General features: G+C 37.1%; 3 protein-coding genes across 4 annotated transcripts; 2 read left to right on the top strand and 1 right to left on the bottom strand.

Annotated features, from left to right (window-relative positions):
• The first annotated feature begins 207 nt into the window (after positions 1–207).
• LOC111792269 (probable receptor-like serine/threonine-protein kinase At4g34500) lies at positions 208–4336 on the top strand. The gene is made up of 7 exons (XM_023673632.1): positions 208–1044; positions 2093–2197; positions 2276–2398; positions 2933–3103; positions 3190–3319; positions 3402–3611; positions 4002–4336. The coding sequence occupies exons 1-7, from the start codon at positions 257–259 to the stop codon at positions 4110–4112; spliced, it is 1638 nt and encodes a 545-aa protein (XP_023529400.1). The 5' UTR covers positions 208–256; the 3' UTR covers positions 4113–4336.
• A 4164-nt stretch (positions 4337–8500) lies between these two features.
• On the top strand, positions 8501–11785 carry LOC111793886 (guanine nucleotide-binding protein subunit beta-2-like). The gene is made up of 6 exons (XM_023675953.1): positions 8501–8869; positions 8997–9091; positions 9594–10018; positions 10310–10661; positions 10866–10979; positions 11536–11785. Exons 1-6 carry the CDS (start codon positions 8764–8766, stop codon positions 11569–11571), a joined length of 1128 nt encoding a protein of 375 aa, XP_023531721.1. The 5' UTR covers positions 8501–8763; the 3' UTR covers positions 11572–11785.
• Positions 11786–12171: 386 nt separating this feature from the next.
• LOC111793291 (coatomer subunit gamma-like) lies at positions 12172–19925 on the bottom strand. Of its 2 annotated transcripts, XM_023675114.1 has the most exons (18): positions 19756–19925; positions 19203–19300; positions 19040–19090; positions 18742–18855; positions 18454–18654; positions 18260–18361; positions 16280–16387; positions 15969–16202; positions 15631–15881; positions 15313–15484; positions 15050–15205; positions 14902–14952; positions 14632–14772; positions 14364–14561; positions 14119–14250; positions 13857–14030; positions 13313–13552; positions 12172–12962 (listed from the first exon to the last, which is right to left on the bottom strand). In XM_023675114.1, the coding sequence occupies exons 1-18, from the start codon at positions 19799–19801 to the stop codon at positions 12768–12770; spliced, it is 2664 nt and encodes an 887-aa protein (XP_023530882.1). In that variant the 5' UTR covers positions 19802–19925; the 3' UTR covers positions 12172–12767. The 2 variants fall into 2 exon arrangements, with proteins under 2 accessions (XP_023530882.1, XP_023530883.1); XM_023675115.1 differs by lacking the exons at positions 19040–19090; positions 19203–19300; positions 19756–19925 and having other exon boundaries at positions 18725–18855.
• Between the last annotated feature and the right edge of the window lie 1479 nt (positions 19926–21404).

Raw genomic sequence — 21404 nt, forward strand, 5'->3', positions numbered from 1 at the left:
AACTTTTTTATAAAAATAAAATGAACCAAAATAAATAAAAATTTAATAAAATAAGGCGAATCCAAATCCAAATTAATTTTTTAATTTTAATCTTGTAGATAAGTAATTAATTAAAAAATTAATGTAAATTCAATTTTACATAAAATAAATTTATTAATTAAAAAATTGATTTCTGAAAGCGAGTTACCAGGGGTTATTCTAATGGCCGTTGTTACCGTCACTATACAGTGGCAATTCCGTAATAATCCACTTTCCCATGCCCCAATACTCAACAACGTTCCTTCTCTTTTCCCTTCCCCTTTTCACTGTCTTTTTCAACTTTGTATCCGTTGAAACCCCATTTCTTCCGTCACCCAGAAATCTCTCAACTCCGTTCTTCTCCAAAGCATTTCCTGCAAAATTTCTCATTATCCCAAAGGAACCCACCAACCATATCTCCTTTCTCTGTTTGTTTCCGTTTCTTCTCCTTTCGCCGGAAACAATGGCGGTTTCCGGTAGCAATTCGACGGAGATTCACCCCGTTGACGAATCTTCATCCAGTTCTTCTACAACTTCTCTATCTAACTTGAAAATCTACGCTGCAATCGGTGTAATCGTTGCGTGTGTGATTGCGGCTTGTGCTTTGATCTTCCTCTGTTTCCGCAGAAATCGGGACTCGAGGAAGCACAAAATGCGGGTGAAGCACAGCTCCGGATTGATTCCTTTGGTCTCCAAGGAGATAGCCGAGATCAAAGAGTCCGATCGGACTGCGGATTGCGAGAAAGGGGAAGTGGTTAGGGTTGAGAAAAAGATGGAGATCGAGTTCGAAAGTGGAGTAGGTAAAAAGAGTCAAGAGAGCGACGTATCCGGAGGGGGTCGGAGCGACGTGTCGGTGGAGGATCAGAACTTAGGATGGGGACGGTGGTACAGCTTGAAGGAACTGGAAATGGCCACCGATGGATTTCTGGAAGAGAATGTGATCGGAGAAGGAGGCTACGGTATCGTGTACAGAGGAGTTTCGCCGGACGGCTCCGTCGTCGCCGTGAAGAGTCTTCTTAACAACAAGTAAGTGAAACGAATCATAACATTCGCTGTAAAGTACTTGCCATTTCAGAAAAATCCTGCACTGTTTTGGTCATTATGTGCACTATAATCCATTAGAAAAGGAAGAATTGCACGTCACTTTTGTATTTCATAATTTTTTATTAGCAGCATCTTGGTGGGTGGATAGTGGATTATACAGACAAATTCAATCATTTCATATCGATTATTTTACATTTTTTCTGGGAAATCCGCGTTGAATTTTCCTCTGTTTTGATTATTTTATTTCCTGTTCTGCTACTGGGTTTATTTTTAATCTTCTTGATTTTTAATAAGTTCTTCAAATTCCCCATGAAATTCTAGTTTTGACCGATGAAACAATGATCCGAACTTAGTGGTACTATGTCGGTTGTGGGTTTTTTTTGTTTCTCAGCATTACGTAAAAGCCAAACTGTCATTTTGTTCTTTACTGCTTTAGTGAGTTCTGATACGTTATCGACACATTTCGCTTACTTCAAATCACATGTCCTTACCTTACCCTGTAATTATTAGCTTTTTTCCCTTTTTCTTTCCTGGGTTCAGTGTAGATTCTCTCTCAGAAACTGATATGGCCAACTAGATGGTGTGGTGCTTGCCTTAATTAAAGTTAATATTAGACTTTTCTGTTGTTTTCTGTACGTATTTGGTCTAGCTTAGGCTTCATGGACCACGTCCTAACCCGACTACATTTGGTTGCTAAGATAATTCGTACGATTTTTAATCTTAGGTAGAAAATCACCATGGCTTGAACTGATCTGTAGGAATCTGAAATCTGTTCTTTAGCATAGGAAGCCTTGTTATTTATTTGTAGGCGCTTATCAGCTCGGTAGTCTTCCTTAAAACCGCTACCGATTCTTCTCATTTCTTCATTCTTGGCTCATCACAGACTAAGAAAGAATAGCCAGGAAGGATTTGGTTGTTTTTAATTTGGGACATATTCTCTATTATGTCCATGACCTCTGCTATAATACATTTGGCACACATCTCGTGATAAAAAGAAATGAATTTATCTGTTTTCATAATTTTGTTACAGGGGTCAGGCAGAGAAAGAGTTCAAGGTTGAAGTAGAGGCCATTGGAAAAGTAAGGCACAAGAACTTGGTGGGTCTGATAGGTTTTTGTGCAGAAGGAGCACAGAGGTACATTATAATTTAACACATGAACCTTGTTGGAGTTTATTGTAATCAACTTAAGTCTGGGATTTTGTGCAATTTTAGGATGCTCGTGTTTGAATATATTGATAATGGCAACTTGGAGCAATGGCTACATGGTGATGTGGGGCCTGTTAGCCCTCTAACATGGGATATTAGGATGAAGATTGCTCTTGGGACAGCAAAAGGGTAACCTGTTCAATACTTGTTCTATACATGAGAATTCCTTCTCTTACTCTGTCATGTAACATGTGAGATCTCATATCGGTTGGAGGGGGGAACGAAACATTCCTTGTAAGGATGTGGAAACCTCTCCTTGATAGCAGACGCGTTTTAAAACCTTAGCCCAAAAGAGAAAGTCTAGAAAGGACAATATGTGCTAGCAATAGGTTTAGGTTGTTACAAATGGTATCTGAGTTAGACACGGGTTGTGTGCTAGAGAGGACCCTGGCCCCTTAAAGATGTGGATTGTGAGATCCCACATTAGTTGAAAGGGAAACGAAACATTCCTTGTAAGAGTGTGGAAACCTCTCCCTACCAGACGTGTTTTAAAACCTTGAGGGAAACCCATAAAGAAAAGCCCAAATAGGACAATATCTGCTAGCGGTGGGCTTGAGCTGTTACACACGTACCTTCTGTTTTTATAGGAAGTTGGCAATAAATATGTTTTAGTTGTATTTTTAATATTTTGTTGCTGATTGCCTGGCCTTATTTGAAACACAGCTTGGCCTATTTGCATGAAGGTTTAGAACCTAAAGTCGTGCACCGTGATGTAAAATCCAGCAACATTCTTTTAGATAGAAAATGGAATGCAAAAGTGTCCGACTTTGGACTTGCAAAGCTCTTACAACCCGAAGCTACCTACGTAACTACTCGAGTAATGGGGACGTTCGGGTATGTTTCTACGTTACTAACAACATTCTATCCAATTTTGCAACCTTAGTCATTCTGGTTTGCTAAGGTACTTTGTCATGCTATAGATATGTGTCCCCTGAGTATGCAAGTACAGGCATGCTAAACGAGGGAAGCGACGTATACAGTTTCGGGGTTCTACTTATGGAGATCATTACCGGTCGAAGCCCAATCGACTATTCCAGGCCCCCAGGAGAGGTAAGACTGTTAAGCCAAGTGCCTCACTGGTTTCATACATATTTAAGTTATCCAATTTAATTTACATTGGGTGTGTTTCTAGATGAACTTGGTGGACTGGTTTAAAGGAATGGTGGCGAATCGACGAGGCGAAGAGGTTGTGGATCCATTGATTGAGATTCCACCCTCTCCAAGAGCTCTAAAGCGACTGTTGCTTGTTTGTCTACGCTGCATTGACTTGGATGCCAATAAAAGGCCAAAGATGGGGCAAATCGTTCACATGCTAGAGGCAGATGACTTTCCTTATCGTTCGGTAAGCACTTTTGTTCACCATGCTCTTTGAATTATTTGACTCAAGATTAGCTGATCGTCATTCTAGTTCATCTTCATCTGCTGTTGTTCTATTTACCCCCTCATTTCCAAAGTTTTCCATAAACCCAATGAAGATAATGCTTGAAACATTTGAACAAATTATCCATTCTCGTCATCTCCATGAAATATGTAACCGTTCAAGTCCACTGCAACCAGATAAAGTCCTTTTTGAGCTTTCTCTTTCGAATTTTTCCTCAAGGTTTTAAAACGTGTCTGCTAAGTAGAGGCTTCCACACCCCTATACAAAATGCTTCGTTCTCCTCTCCAACCGATGTGGAGTTGTAGATTCAATAACGAGGGATTGTAACGTCTCTTCCTTCTCAATTTCCAGGAGCTTCGATCGGTGCGAGACAAAGACAGCCAGCCTTCACGACTAGACGTACCGAGTAAACTTCCATCAAAGCATGCTGGTATAGATGACACGGAATCAAGAAAGAGATAAATCTCATTGCTGTAAGAGAAGCCAGTTCCTAGAGGTCAGATTATTTTATACTAAAATATTTCTTCCTTATAAGTTTTCAAAGATTTAATAGGAGGCAGCGCGGTGTATATCTATGATCTCCCTTATGTTTTTTTGCTGTTGTTTTGGTGTTAATGGATGCCTACAAACATAAGAAATGAGCTTTTTGTATAAAGAATGTCCTATATAAGTCATTAGTTCAGATAGTCGGCCTACTCTTTGTGTCGTGCTAAATTATTACTCATTAGTTCAGATAGTCGGCATACTCTCTATGTCGTGCTAAATTATTACTCATTAGTTTCGATAGTCGGCCTATTCTCTATGTCATGCTAAAATCATTACTCGTTAGTTCATATAGTCGGCATACTCTCTATGTCATGCTAAATTACTACTCATTAGTTCATATAGTCGGCATATTCTCTATGTCATGCTAAATTATTACTCGTTAGTTCAAATAGTCGACATACTCTCTATGTTCATGCTAAATTATTACTCGTTGGTTCAGATAGTCGGCATACTCTCTCTATATCATGCTAAATTATTATTCGTTAGATCATGTCAAGGTCAACGAATCTCGATAGCTTCATGCCTCTAAAGTCTTTGGCCCTCAAGAAGTAAGATGTCTTCTTCTTCTTGTCTTCTACTTCATATCATGTTCAGTTGGTTCATAAACATCCATCACTCAAACTCCCACCATAAATTGATTATTATTAGCTTTGTATTACATGAAATTTATTTATTTGTTTGTCTTTATTGGAACACTTCTAAATGAGATCATATCAAGCGGTATGTAACAATCCTAGATTTCTATTTACCTAAAATCGCTACCATCATCATAATATAGTCATTTTGTGTAGAAATAAGCGTTTAAACTTCATCTTAAAATGTTATCATGGACGTACGTGTTTGAAAACGTTTTTAAAAAGAAATAACGAATTACTAAATGAATATTAAAATTAAAAACGCTCTATTCTTACCGAAGTCTAAGAAAATAAATACAACTACCCTATGCATGTGTCATTGTCTCGAATTCTAATGTTATCGTCAGTTGTACAAGAGCGCTTTGCCTAACTTGAAATAGAAGTAGCACGTGGCTTTGAGTATTTTAAGAAATAGATACAATCATGAGTGGATCTATCATATCATTCTATATTTCCTTAGGTGGCTATCCTGAATGGGTTAATTGGATGTGTATTTATTGTTCTACACATGGTGCACATGTGCGAGTATGGACCCCCCAGTCGGTTCGCACACCTCCTAAGCCCCTTTCATGGTCATACGAGTATTCTTTGAAGCTGTTGATGTTAGAGACCCGTTAGCTATAGTGATCGTTGCAGCATTATGATAAACATAATGATTGTTTTCCTGTATCGTAATGTACGCGTCCAAACCATCGTAAAAGAGGGGTATTCCTCGATGCATGAACACACAATGATGCATGAGGTCCCAACATTTCATTCATTATCATGTAAAACAACCCCTTCCATTTCCCTGGGGTTGTGCATTTTGTCGAAACATCTTATTGCATGTCATTCATAACATACATCTTATCATGTCCCATGTGTCACATCATAAGCATATCGTGTTTCCTAACATATCATAAGCATATCATGACATATCATGCACGTATCATATCATGAAACATATCACAATATGATCTTCCATTTTTTGACTCTGATATGTTTATTAAATGTTTCCGTTGTACTAGAATGTAGTGTAACAGCCCAAGTTCACTGCTAGCAGATATTGTCCGCTTTGACCCGTTATGTATCGGCGTCAGCCTCACGACTTTTAAACGCAAGTTAAGGAGAGGTTTCCACACCCTTATAAGGAATGTTTCGTTCCCCTCTCCAACCGATGTGAGATCTCACATGGAGGATGGGAAAACTGTGATATGCGCTCTGGGTGCTAGATGGACATTATCTCCCCGTTGAGCATGTTTGAATTGTAGGATTAAATTGCATGCAACATTTAGGCGAAAGTATTTATGAATTATCTATGCTTACTTGATTGATAGGAATATCTCTTTATTAAACATGCATGAACGTTTAGACCATGATTTCTGTACACTAGGTGATCGATAGAATACTTCCCTAGTAAAGCATGCATGAACCAGGGTACGTAAGTTTAGGGCGGAGGAACCCAAGTGTTATGTAACGACTTAGGTTAATATATTTCCAGTATGCCAAGTGTCACAATCGCACTTTTAATGGCAGCGGACTTGCGATTGTGCGGCACTCACTTTCCAACGACAAGTGAGCTAAGCCAATTCGTTCTTGCGTCGCCTACGGCCAAGCGACGTATGCTCGAGCCTCTGGCCTCAGTTTTAAGAGAAGGTTTTAGAAAACGAGGGTAGAGAGAGATTTTTGAAAGAGACGTTATATAAGCAAGCAAGAGAGAAATAACAACGGCTTACAGTATATAACCTTGGGTAGGGAGAAGTTGACAACTAGTCGTATCCCCCTATAGTACATTCTGATGCATTTCATGCCTGACAAGTCTAGACATGATATTTTTGAAACGTCATACTTCTTAAAAATACAAAAGTAAAACACTAGAATATGAAAAGACATAAAGGGTTGGGCTTGTCATGGGCATGCGGCCATGGGCAACACGCCTTGGACGAGCATGACCGTGACACCAAGCACCCTAGGATTGTAAGCGGCAATGAGAGACCTAGGTGCACCCCGAGATTTGGCTTAGCCACAAAGAGCTCACCTTGAGCGACTTGAAATGCAAGTTGTGACCTAATCCACCTAAAATGCCCTAGAACCTAATATATCTCCATGGCACAAAGGTGAACTACGAGAACTTATAAGATGGATGATAACGCGAACGAAACTATTTGAGGAGTCACTATGTGTAGGATATAACTTGCCTTGATAGGAGATAGGGACTACGCTAATAGGTGATATAAAAAACTACCACTATATATATAATAACCTGCCTTGAGAAGGGACGAGGGATTACATAATTTGATAGCGTGAGGAATAGCTAGTGTATATAATAACCCGCCTTGAGAGGGGACGAGAGACTACACGAGTAGTTGATTAAGTATATATTATTGTGTGTAAAACAAACCCGTCCTGAGAGTGGATAAGGGACTATATAAGTAATATATTGGGGAGCTACTAGCGTGTGTAGAGGAAATTTACTTTATGGAGGGACTACACAAATAGATTAGCTTCAGATACCTAAAAATATTTTTCTTTTATATACCTAATATCTAATACAGTAAATATTAATTTGAACCTTCAAATTGATCAATGTTATTATTAGCCAGCTAAAAGACGTCGCGACGAACTTAATACAAAATTAATTAATTAAACTTTTTAATTAATCATAGTTTCATTCACGAGTTGTCAACTTCTCCCTACCCGATAGTTATATGCAGTAAGTCGTCGTCGTTGTTGTCTTTTGCTTACATTCCCATATAACACCCATTTCAATTTCTCAAATCTTGCTTTCAAAACTCTCTTCCGAAATCTCTCTGCCCCTGTTTTCTAAAACTTTCTTCTTGAACCGGCGCTAGAGGTTCGAGTATACGTCGCTTGGCCGTAAGCGACGCAAGAACGAATAGGTTTAACTCACTTGTTGCTAGGAAGTGAGTGCCGCACAATCGTAAAGTACAACTAATTCTTTGATGAATAATTTATTTATGATCCAATCATAAATTAAATTTCTCTCGAGCAGAGTGAAAAGGTGGGGTCCATTGTTAATCTCAAAATTAGTACCGAAGAGAACAACTAATGTATTTACTCGTATGTAGGAAATGAGTGAATTTCATGTCGTAGTCTAAAAACTAGCAGACTTACTGAACCGACTAGAAAAGTCACTCTCACCCATACTCTCGTAGACAGGAGTTTATAACTCAACAAGATTAAGATCGATCAATATACAGTCATCTTGTGAAATATTAATGGATTTATAAAAAGAGGTTAAATATTTCGTGTTTCAGTCTTATATGGAATAATAAATGACGTTTCTAACAAACTACTGGTTCGGTTGATTTTTTTTTTTATAAATAAATTATAAATTTAGTTTCTATTTGAATTAATTATAATGATTGGATAAAATCTTAAAAAGTATCGACCAATAGGAATATTTCTTTTAGAATTTCATCAAATTATAAAAAGTAATTATTAGATTTTAATTAAATTAAAAATGAAGTATAATAATTATATTTGGGGCTAATAAATGAACACAATTATAGTAACATGGAGTTGGCCTATGGGATTAGAGCCTTGGTGGTCCCACATGACACGGTGTCTTTACACCTGTTATTAGTACAACACGTGGGACAATGTGGGCCCGGCGGTTTACAGTAAAATTTAAATAAAATAAAATAAAATAAAATAAATAAAATCTTCATTTTTTCAGCTTTGCTTCGTCTCTTTTCGTCTTCCTCTCGATCGGCCCAAAAATTCCCTCTGTTCTTCTTCTTCTTCACAGACGATCTTCAATCTTTTCGCCCATTCTTGCACCTGTAAACCCTAGTTAAACCCTAGATTTCTCGACGATTTCGCCTTAATTTCACTTCTTCCTCTCTCATTTCAGTGTTTACGGCTTCATTGAAGCTCGATTTGGGCGTGTCGATGGCGTTTCTTGGTTGAAGTTTCTGTTTTCAAGCAAAATGTCTGTTTCCGAGCTTAAGGAGCGGCATGTGGCGGCCATTGAGATGGTCAACTCTCTCAGAGAACGCTTGAAAGAGAAGAGGCGTTCGTTGCTCGACACTGACGGTGAGCTTCTTGATCACTCTGTAACTTCTTTTTTTATTCGGCTGTGTTGTTGTTTTTTTTTTTTTTTTTTTTTTTTTTTTTTTTTTTTTNGTTTAGATCTCATCCGTTTTGGTGGTTGATTCTGCAGTAGCTGCGTTTGCGAGGTCTCAGGGGAAGCGTCCCGTCTGTTTCGGAGCTACGGATCTCGTCTGCTGTAGGACTTTGCAGGGTCATACTGGAAAGGTACGTTTTCTTTTTGTGGATAACTTCGAGGATAGCCGTGTTCTTTTTTTAACGTTGACTGTTGTAGAAATCTTCTTACTGTGTCGTGAACAAGATCTTAAATCATTTCTTTAGTGTAAACGAATGTTGGAAGAATGTTAGGATTGAATTACACCATGATACCATTGAAAGTGTTTTTTTCTGGATTATCTGGTTGAGAGTAGCTGATTTCGTAGGGATTGTTTAATTAGTTCATTTATTACTTCATAGTCTTGTAGGGAGGATAGGCCTATAAGCAAAATGATGGAATTAGAAACTATCTACAAGAGATAGCTTACTCCGATTGTTTATGTCATTTAATGGTACTCAACTCATTGTCTAAACTATAGAGCCTAGATATCAAAAATGGTTTCTACTCTTGCGCTTCGGTGTTTTTCATTCGATGATCAAGTCTCTGTTTCTCTTCAATTTAACTCTGAGATTCTCCATTGGGGTTGGAAAATAATTGCTGTAACTCCTGCAGGTGTACTCGTTGGATTGGACTTCGGAGAGGAATCGAATTGTTAGTGCATCTAAAGATGGGCGTTTAATAGTGTGGAATGCTCTAACAAGCCAGAAGACTCATGCCATAAAGCTACCTTGTCCATGGGTCATGACTTGCGCTTTCTCGCCTTCTGGTCAATCTGTAGCGGGTGGTGGTCTGGACAGTGTCTGTTCTATCTTCAACCTCAACTCTCCAAATGACAGGGATGGCAATCTGCCAGTGTCTAGAACTCTTAGCGGGCATAAAGGGTATGTTTCCTGTTGTCAATATGTTCCAGATGATGATAATCACCTCATTACTGGTTCTGGGGATCAGACTTGTGTCTTGTGGGATATTACTACTGGACTTCGAACGTCTGTTTTCGGAGGCGAATTTCAATCCGGGCATACAGCAGATGTATCAAGGTATTTTTCTCATAACATCCTTATGAATTTCATTTAGAGATGAACAATCGAGTTCATTGGAATTCGGTTGTCCGGGCTTATTATGGTATGATATAAAGTTCCATTATGACTATGCTATTTGTTTCATTAACTTGTTTTCTTGCTTATATTACGTTTTCCCTTCCATTAGCCCATTTGATTTATGTTGTAAAGATGGATGATTATAATTATCTAATGCGAATACATGTATATTTGGATTATTCATATTACTTCTGTAGTTGTTTGACTATTTTGTTTTTATGCATGTTTTAGTGTATCTATTAGCGGATCCAACACATTTATTTCTGGTTCTTGTGATGCAACTGCTCGCCTCTGGGACACTCGGGTAGCTAGTCGAGCAGTGCAGACATTCCACGGACACGACGGAGATGTTAATACAGTAAAGTTCTTTCCGGATGGTAACCGGTTTGGAACTGGTTCTGATGATGGAACTTGCAGACTATATGATATCAGAACTGGGCATGTTCTCCAAGTTTACCATCAGCTGCACAGCGATGATACCAACCCACATGTAACCTCCATTGCATTCTCTATATCTGGAAGGCTTTTATTTGCTGGATACAAAAATGGCGATTGCTATGTGTGGGACACTTTACTTGCACAGGTATTTCATGTTTTAATGTCAATAAGAATACTAGAACATCCACCTTGTTCAAAATACGTCCATGAAGACGACGAACCTCTTGTCGAATACTTTTCGGTAGCATACCTAAGTTAAAAAAGAAATTTCCTTTAAATATTACTGGATCCTTTAGCAGGCTATATATTTGGGTGAAATGATACCTATCATTAATTTTGATGATTGCAGATGGTTTTGAACTTGGGAACACTTCACAACTCACATGAAGGGCCAATTACTTGCTTGGGTTTGTCTGCTGATGGAAGTGCTTTATGTACAGGAAGTTGGGATTCAAACCTGAAGGTTAGTATGTTTGTTAACATGGTATTCTGTAAAATCCCATATCGGTGGGAGAAGAGAACGAAGCATTCCTTGTAAGGGTGTGGAAACCTCTCCTTAGCAGATGCGTATAAAATCGTGAGCCTAACGACAATACGTAACGGGCCAAAACAGATAATATCTGCTAGCAGTGGGTTTGGACTTGGGCCGTTACATATTTAAATGTCCAAATCATGCTAAAAAAGTACACAATATCTATATCACCTGTTTTAAGGTTGGGAATTGATTTCATGAAATAAAAATTATGGTCTGATGAATTTTAACTTTGAAAACGAATTCAAACGAAAGAGACTGATACTGATTTTTAACCTTCTTCTTCAAACCGTAGAAAACAAATTTGTAATCTAATCAATTAAACTTCTATGGTGATCGGAAACAGTCCGAGACCCTTTCTGCTGATTGATGAACGATAATAGTTATGCATATCAATAATCAAAATCTAGCTCGGATAATTAGTAGCTACTTTTATTCCCAAGTTCATAAAGTATATATGTTTAATTTTTGCACTACTTGTATGTAGATTTGGGCTTTTGGAGGTCAGAGGAAGGTAAATTAAGGAGGGAAGAGGTGTATTTTGTGTAAAAGGCTTCCTTGGGCTGTGTTTTTAGTGTATGGATGCAAACTCATGGTGAAATCCTTCAAATTGTATTGTTGGTATGTAAATCCATAGTCGTCTTCTCTCCAAATTAGACCATCTCAGAGCATTAACAAACATGATTGATTATTCCAAACAAATATATGATGAAAATGGCTTTCTTCTTTCTTGTCAACTTTTACTCTATGATAAATAATAATGTAATGCAAATTTTCAGTTATTATTGGGTATAACTGAAAAATGGTTGAATTAGAGACTATTTTTTTAACACTATATATATATATATATATATATATCTTTTTTCTTTGGTTCAAAAGAAGCCGGTTTTTAAAATGAAATTATCATTAAATTATCCAAACTTTAAAAATTGAAACTATTTCATTTTTTAACTTTTAAAACATATCTAATAAAATCAATTTTGTCTAATAAGTTTTCTAAATAATTCAAAAAATTTAAAATTAATTAATTAATTATATATAAATTTAAATTTTATATTCAATAAAACCTTAAAATTAGAAAAAAAAATCAAAATTCAAAAATAAAAGACAACTAAATTTGTAATTTAACCTAAAAAAGAAAATTCATTTATTCAAGTATGTTTGTCAAACATTTTTACATCACAAAAAATACAACAATTTGCTAATAGACATCCAACAAGTTAAATTCCTTGCCCACAACAACTCATCAATCAACTAAACTCAAGTAGCAGCATAACCCTCATTAATTCAACTTTGACAGCTTCTCAAACCAACAAATGCCGACTTCGGTGAGAAAGGCAAACGGTACTTGGAAGATCGATTTGAGAAAAACCATCACATTCACATATAATAGACACGGAGTGAGTAACGAGGACAACCATATCAGTCATTTTTTCTCTAAGGGAAGAGCACGACGGAGCGGAGCGAGACGTGTCGAATAGCAAGATGAGGAAATGACTCTCAAAGTCGACCATTAAAACAGGGATGAGCAAATATAGACTCAAACTAATTCAACAAACGCTCCCATGACGATGATGCCCATGTCCTGAATGGAGTTTGCCTCAAACTTCAAAACTCTTTATACAAGATTTGACCCTTTTCGTAGCCCATCCCGAAACCTGTGACCTAATTTTGCTCACAAACAAAAATGAATAAGATTTAGTTTCCTTACAGTGCCAACTAGCCGCTCGCAACTATCTCGTGAATGACATCGCTAACAATTTCATCTGATGATCTAACAGCCAGCTTCATTGCAACCTCTCTTGAAGAATCGATTCCGAACGATAATCGCACAAGTACCCTCACGTTGCCAATGTATACTCCAGACAACAAGCAGGTGTGTGATCTCGAGTTGCTTGCAACAACCTCGGTTCCCTGAAAGAGAGAGCAAACATGAATTGAATGGAAAGACCAATAATTCAAAATAGTTGCTAATCCATGAATTAAAATTATCTAAAATCTAAGCTTATAAACACTACAATAATGAACTTTTTTTTTCGCTTGGCTTATTTTTCATAAATGTTTTCAAAATCCAAAATCCAAAATCCAAAATCCAAGTTAAGTTTTGAAAACTAAAAAAAGAAGTTTTTCATAAAGTAGTTGTTTATGGAATTTGGCAAAGCATTCATATCAAGGTTATCGAATCTCAAACTGCATAAATATAAGCTTAATAAAATTGTAGTCAAATTATTTTCCCTGGATGATTATGCAATACGACTACTAACCTCACAGGGCTGCATGCCGAGAAGATTTATGACAGCACCTACAGCTTCAGCCAAGCTTTCCCTTGGTCCAAGACCGTATTCGTCAACTCTCTCGAAGTCCGGACCCAAGCTATCCCATGCATTTTTAAAATTAGAGACTCCTTCTTTCAACATGTAATCAGCTGCAACAACCTCCAGATCCTCCAACTGATATTCATCCTCCACTCCATCTTCTTCAGCCTCCCCAGTGCTTGGATCAACCTAGACCAAAGAAGTGAAATACGAAATCAAAATCATTTAACGAGCATACTTCACGAACTAATTTTATCTCCAAATATAGTTTTCAAGGAGGTTAAATTCATGAGTTAACTCAAACCTAACAACGGAATTAAATTAGAAATATTCAATTTCTCACTCAGGCCCATATTTTTCCTGTGCTATCGAATCTCTATTCCCAGTTTCTTTTTTTTTTCCTTTTTTTTTTGTAAAATAATAGTATGCAGATGCGCTAATGTCAAATTGTGATATTCGCAAACTCTGGTTTAATAAAATTTCTGCAAATTACCTCTTTAACAATAAATCTCAACATGTTTGAAAATTTCCCAACAGCAGGAACCCCTTCAGGCTTCTCAAATGCCACGAAGGTTTGTCCAGGTGAATTATAGGGAAGTGATCTGAGAGGTCTGGATATCACTTCAGTGAATTCTTCTGCTTCAGACGCATCAACAACAACAGTGACCTGGCAGAAGGCAGAAATAATTATACAAATCTGGATGCAGTTTAACCAAAAAAGAAAAGAATACTATTTTCCTTGAATTAGCCCATACATTTTCGAGTAGTTGTTCTGGAATTGTATTAGTGCAGTTGTATTGAAACACAACGTGGCTATCAAAAATATGCTTAACAACATTAACTGCATATTCCGTTTCTGCTTCTGAAAGTTCCACAGGTGCTGATGACTGAAAAGATCAATACCATCACAATTTCAACATTGAAGAAGTACTAATAAAAATATATATACATATATAGCGCAAACACCACCATGCATGATTAAGGATAGAAACAATCGAACCTTGAAAAGCTTCCCAAAGGCAGCAAATTGTGGAATCGAAGAAAGAAGCTTCTCATATGCATCAACAGTGGCTGCTGGGCCAGTTGGAGGAGCACCAAGGCCGGTTGGCTTTTTACCTGGGGCTTTCTTCTCAGCAAGTTGCTGAGACTTGATTTCCTTGGGCACAGAATCAATGTCAAAAGGTTCCTCAGAAGGCTCCTACATCCATAGGCAGAACACATGAGCGATGATCTCCATGGTACTTGATAAACTCACTGAAATAACTTACATAATTCTTCAAACTTGTTTCTAGATTGATCAGTGGGACATCCAGAGACCCAAAAAGGAAGTCAATGGCATCCTTATCAGTTTCAGTAACTGCATCATTATCTCCAAGTGTTTTCAAGTATAGGGTGGCCCTGTCTCGAACCTGTACAAGAAATTCAATATACAGTTTCAAACTAGAACCATATATAAAATGGTATCAAATCTAAAGTACGCCAGAATTTTTAAAACAATCTACGCATGGAAACCTCAACAATTGTGACAAATAAGATACCTCATCATCATTGTCAAAGAGACATCGTCTCAACAGAACAAATATTTGGGGCTGTACAGAGAGAAGTAAAAGCAACATAGTTAGTTGAGTGATAAGAATAACAAATAGAGTTCATACAACTTACAAGAAAGGGAGACGGAATTTGTACCTTTAACGATTCAACTGTAACACCAAATCTTGCTAATGTGCTCACAGCACTGGCACGAACAGTTGCATTTTCAAGATGTACTCGGTTGTATATGTATCTTATATACTTGCTAGGATCAGATGTTTTGGGTCCTTCAATCCCCAGAAAGTGAAGGATCTGATATTATGGGAAATTAAATAACTTATAAAGATCATATAGAACATGAAGGCAATAAGAATTAGAGCTTAACAGATCCTGAAATAATGTAAAAATGTGTGAATAACCTGTGTCGAAAGATAGGTGAATTCACAATCTTCAATGAACTCACACAAATGAAGCAACCCACTCTCTTTAGCATCAGGAATATCTCTTATCAGAATCACAATTGAATCAACAATAGCTTTTTTATAATCAAAGCCCCCTTCTTCTCTAAGAATGTTGCTAAGGAAATTCATCCTAAAAGAGTGACAAAAGAAAGATGTCCAACACTCATAAATCAAACATATATTGCCTGAAATAATACATATAAATATTGAATAATCACAAATTCTTGAAAGATATTTTTTTAGACAAGACAAAAAAACGTGTAAGATATTACTCACAGAGATCTATATTTCAATGGGAACTTCAAACACAAAGATCTAATAGCTTCTACCACAACAACTTTAAACTCATCTGCAATATCTGACATAAAATTTGTTATCTGCTTCATCAGACGGTCCACACTTGTTTCATTTCCTGTTTTTAGAAGTGTGGTTATTGCAAGAGTTGCAATGCTTCTGTTTTGATCAGAAATCAAGTTCTCCATATCAATATTGCAGTTAGTGACAGCCAATGGATGAGTCATTGCCACCTGCAAGACAATATATTTTCAAAATATCAAAAGAGAAATGAACAGAAAATGAATCATGTTTGAAAAGTGAATAGTTGAAGATGTTACCTTGTTCAAAGTGCGAACAGCAGCAAATCTCAGCACTGGCTTTGAGGAGCTTAAAAAAAGCTGAAGAACAGTAATGGCTGGAGTCAATTCTCTGCTTGTCACACCCTGCAGCTCAGTGATTGCTTTGGCAGCTTCAAAGATCACCATCTCTGCTTTGTGCCGAAGGCAACCCTCAAGAAAATCATAGAACGGCCGATCACCAGTTTGAGTACTGGTAGCTGATTCACGAATAACCTGCTTGCAAAACCCTAAATAAGATAATGAACAAGAAGCAAAGCCCCATCATGTATAAGAAGAAGGAAATTACATACCTGACTGGTATAGCGAATCAAGAGACATTGAGCCAACGGAGACCGAACAGTACCCCTTGTCAGGCTAGTAACCAGTTTGCTAACAGCTAGACGATCATTTTGACGTATCTGCAAGTAGAAAACAAATTATAATTTCATCAGATTGCATAAGCAGAATCTTTCTTTTAGAAAAAAGGACAGAATTTCATTGGTATGGAAAGGAACAAAAAGAGTGGATGACGGGGGATAAAAAGCCAACCCACAACAGGGAAAAGTGGCTGCTAAAAAACGTACTCCAGAAAGAGTAATCATAAAATAGTAACAAAATGACCAATCTCAAAGGCAAAGTGGAAGACAATAATCACACATCATAAATATCCCTTTCATTATCTCTCCCTTCCTTCATCTCAGGGTGAAACCTGTGTACTTTACGTTTTTATTGAAAAGTTATTTTTTTTTATCGAAAAGTTATTTACAGGTACATGTGACTGGAATCTAGTTGCTTGAAATTATGTACACAACAAAAAAGATTATGAGAACAAGAAATACCATCCTCCAAAACGAAAAATTAATAAAAAATACCTCAATAATCAAAGTGAGAACAAACATGAATGCTTCAAGAAAAAAACATTACATAGGCAGAAATAATGGATGAGGCCAAATATGACAATGATAGGATTATCAATGTCGACAAATACTCATAGAATCTTTTTTAATTCTAAACGCAAATTTTTATATTATATTGCACTAAACATCTAACAATTTTTGGTATCATCAGATATCTGAACCAAGGCATCTCAATCATGCAATATGAACTTCACATATAGAATCGAGGATGAATCCTCTTGGAGTGGAGAATGATATAAACCAAGACATCTCAATCAATGCAAAAGATGTGAATAAAATATTGTTCAAATTATCACAAGAAGTTGCAATTCATGCCTCATTAAAGAAGAATGAAACTTCATTCATTCTTGGATGGTTACAAATTTTCGGTGGATGATAATCTAGAGTTATGGTATTTTATTGATGTATTTTAAGACATTTTATTTACTTTAAGGTTACATTTACACAATGGCTAATTATGGCCATAAAGTATGAAAGTTACAACTCTTGAGATACCTCATAGAAAGTCAAGGGTCTTCATTTTGAAGCTATATAAAGCCATGTATGTTGACTTTGTAAGGTAGACTTGGGAAATGTAGTAAAAAGAGCTTTTGTGCTTTCTTTTGGCCAAGGGCTATTGCAATTCTATGCCGTTTAGGTTTTGTGTGTAGAATCATTCAAGTCTGACATGATCAATCTTGCTTGTGGAGTGATTCAAATCTCAAATAAATGTTCTTGCCTTGCGATATTCGATCAACAAGATAATCTAGATCTTACTTTCCCTTGGAGTGATTCCTTACCATTTTGAGGTTCTTGGATATTTAGATCTAAAGGTCTTATTCTTCAATCAGATTGTTAGATCAAATTCCCAAGAGCTACCATCACTTGGAATGAAATCAAATTGATTGGGGTTTTTTTGCATTTGTGAACTAAGGGTTAGGAGCTTATGAAGGTTCTTACATTTAATTGGCTAAGATTTCCATATCATCATCTCCCATGTATTAGATAAAATTAGTCAAAAGATTAAAACTTAATCAGAAATAAATACTTTTTTCCTTTTGATAAAACCATTAAATATTGAATATTTAGATATTACCAACAAAATGCCATAATCGTATATGTACACACACGCTCCAGCTAGAAACAATAATGGCTAGTATTTAGTCTTCTTTATAAATAAAAAGAAAAAAAAAATACCTCCACTCTTCCTCTTTCCATTAGGAAAATCACAGAAAATAAAATGCATATTTATCAAAACTTGATAGCACAAATTAACATAAAAAAGTTTAAATTTCTATGCACTGCAACCATCAAATGATGAAGTTCAATTCAATAACATTCTCCAGCATTCAACATAACACCCAAAAACGGACACAAGAGGATGATCTAACATACTTGATGAAGTAAGGCAAGAGCATGAAATTGAACAAGTGCTGCCCTTGACTGAACAGCTTCCTGGACCTCATTACTCCACCGCTTGACAATTTCTGGATTTGTCTGCCATTAGAAGTTGCAAAGAAGAAATGTAAGAGAAAATGATAGAAAAAATTGCTCATAGATGCATATCCTTGTGTTTGGAAAATTAATACCTGGAGCAAATGAATACCACTAACTAAGGCAGAACTAGCTACCACAGGATTCTTATCTACAATTGCTTGTTTCAGATACCTCTCGATCTGGGTAAGAAGGGTTCCATCTGTAATCCGACAAAGCACACGAATGGCATTTGCCCGATACATATCAGTCTTACTATTCATGTCCTTCATTAGGCAGCTAGTCACAATAATAACCTTTAAAAATGAAATGAAATGTGTCAGTTCATAATTTTGAATGTACAACTACAGAAAAATTCAAGTTAACCTGATTATGGTGTTAACCTCATCAGCACATGGAGACAGTTCCTTTATCATCAAATAAACCATTCTTCTCAACCCTATATCCCTTGACTGGAAAAGCTTTGTCACAGCAAAGAAAACTTCGGTGGCTTCAATCTGTTAACAAGATTGTTGTGCATTGTCAACATTTGAACAAATTATACAAACATCCATCAGTCAAACTCAACATCCTTGAAAACTAACGCATTGAAAATGCATCAACTAATACTAATACCTATGAAGGATGTGCTATTAAATGGAAAAAAGAAGAAATGAGACACCAAGACAACATCAAACTGACCTTTGTGAAGGTTTCACCCTGGTTCAGAAGGTATAAAAGCCTCGTGATAACCTAAAAAATAAGACATGAACCCAGCAGAAACTATGAATACAGAAGAATTGTGTAGTATGAGGGAAGTCAGAGGGAAACTATCGCAAGTAATTCCATAGCACAAAACCTATACCTGAGAGCATCTTCTTGGATCTAACTGAGGATCATTAAAAACCCTAGCTTCCTGAAGAACAGAACCCTTCTCAATCCCCATAAACGGAGAATATTCATCTGTAAATGCCAGAAACCAAGAGTAAACATCATACTGCCTCGTGCTGATACAGAATTGCAATTCCCAAACGGAACAGAAGATCCAAACAACAGCACTATCTTATCCAGTCATCAAATGAACAAAAAAGCACAACAGAGATGGAAAATACACAAAACGATATCGTATCCAAAGCAACAGGCACATTACAAACTGCAATCCAACAACTCAACTAGAATAAACGGAACCAAATTGGATCAAAGAGAACTCAAAGACCAAGTTCCTTCAAGTTTAAAACATAACGCAAAAGGCAAGACCAAACGACGAAGACACATAGATCTACCATCCAAAAGACTGATCCAGAAGTCCGGAAGGATCAAGTTGAGGAATTAAGTAAAATTGAAATGAGAGAAGAAGAATTAGAGTGATTATGGGTGCAAATGAAAGGACATTCGAGGGAGTGGAGAAAGCGCAGTACCTTCGTCATCGCGGTCGTCGTCCTTCTTGATGAAAGTCTGAGCCATGGTCGAAGGATTTGAATCTTAGAGATCTTGAGACGACCAGCAAAGAAAAGCAAGCTTTGAACTGCCTGTGAACAAAGAAGAACAACTACTAGAGAGAAGCTGAACTGCTGAAGTTTGTTCGATTGAAGTGAAAGCTCATCAGAAGTTGAACTATGGATTGGGCCTTCATCTTCAATCAACGCTGTGGGCTTAATCAATATGGGCCTGGCCCACACTATGCCTTTTCTCTTTCCTCATATCATGCTTTATTGGTGTTCGAAAAACCCGAGTAACCCAACCCAACCCAACCCGTATGGTTTGATTCGTGTTTGGTGCAATTCTACTCCTAATCATTCAACACACACCCCAAAACTTCCTTGGAGGCGTCGCAGTAAACCACATAATCTTCTAAACCCTCTCAAACCATGAGCACTAGGCTCGTGTCACTCACCTGTGTTTCAACACGACACCCTTCTTGGTCAATTAGAAGAGTAGTGAGGCTATCTTGGCAAAGTCTCGTATGAAACACCAAACTACTTACCTCAATAACGGTAGTCGGGATAAACCCACTTGGTGATTACTTCTACCTATTTGGGGTCCACTGAAACCCCATCCTTTGACACCACATGCCCTAGAAACGGGACCTTCCGTGACCATAATTCACACTTGGAGAATTTTGCATACAGTAAGTTCTCCCTTATGATTGTCAGGACTTTCCAGAGGTATACCTTGTGTTCCTAGTCCATTTTAGGTGTCATCAATGAACACGATAAAAATGTGTCTAAAACATTTCTTGAACACTTGGTTCATCAACTCCATGAACACTATAAGGACATTGGTTAATCTAAAAGACATGACCACAAATTTATAATGATCTTATCTCGTTTTGAATGTTGTCTTTAGGACATCCCCCTCTATAGTCTTAATTTGATGGTAGTCTGACCAGAATCTATCTTGGAGAATGGAGAACATTATTATCAATACATCCTTCTTATTGACAAATAACACAGACACACCCTAAAGGGACACGCTAGGGCGGATGAAACCCTTATCCAACCAGTCTTGTAAATGTACTTTGAGATCTTTCAATTATACTCGTGCCATGCGGTACAGGGTCTTGGAGATAAGGCTAGTACTCGATTCGAGCTTTATGCAAAAGTCTACAGTTCGAGAAAGGGGTACTCATGATAAACTTTCAGAAATACATCTGACAACTCGTTCACCATTGGAATGACGTATGGAGACTTTTACTTCCCTCTTTGTGTCTATGACACTAGCCAATATACCCTAGACTCCTTGCTAGATTAGCATCTCCACTTTCAACATAAAAAGACTACCTGGGATAGCTCCAGTACAAGTGCCCTTAAATTTGAAGTTGGTTTGTGACGGTGGTGAAAACACTACTTTCTTTCTATGATAGTCTATACTCGAATTGTTCTTGGCTAACTAATCCATCCCGAATATTACATCAAAATCACTCATATAACAACTATCAGAGTTATATATAGCGGTCTACCTTGAATAGACCCTTAACCCCCTTCACTCTATTCCTTGCAATTAAGCTACTCCTACTGCGGTATTAACATAGAGTACATGCAATAAAGGTTCTAACTGAATTTCTGTC

The sequence above is a fragment of the Cucurbita pepo genome, chromosome LG04 (genome assembly GCF_002806865.2).
Source record: "Cucurbita pepo subsp. pepo cultivar mu-cu-16 chromosome LG04, ASM280686v2, whole genome shotgun sequence".
Lineage (NCBI taxonomy): Eukaryota > Viridiplantae > Streptophyta > Magnoliopsida > Cucurbitales > Cucurbitaceae > Cucurbita > Cucurbita pepo.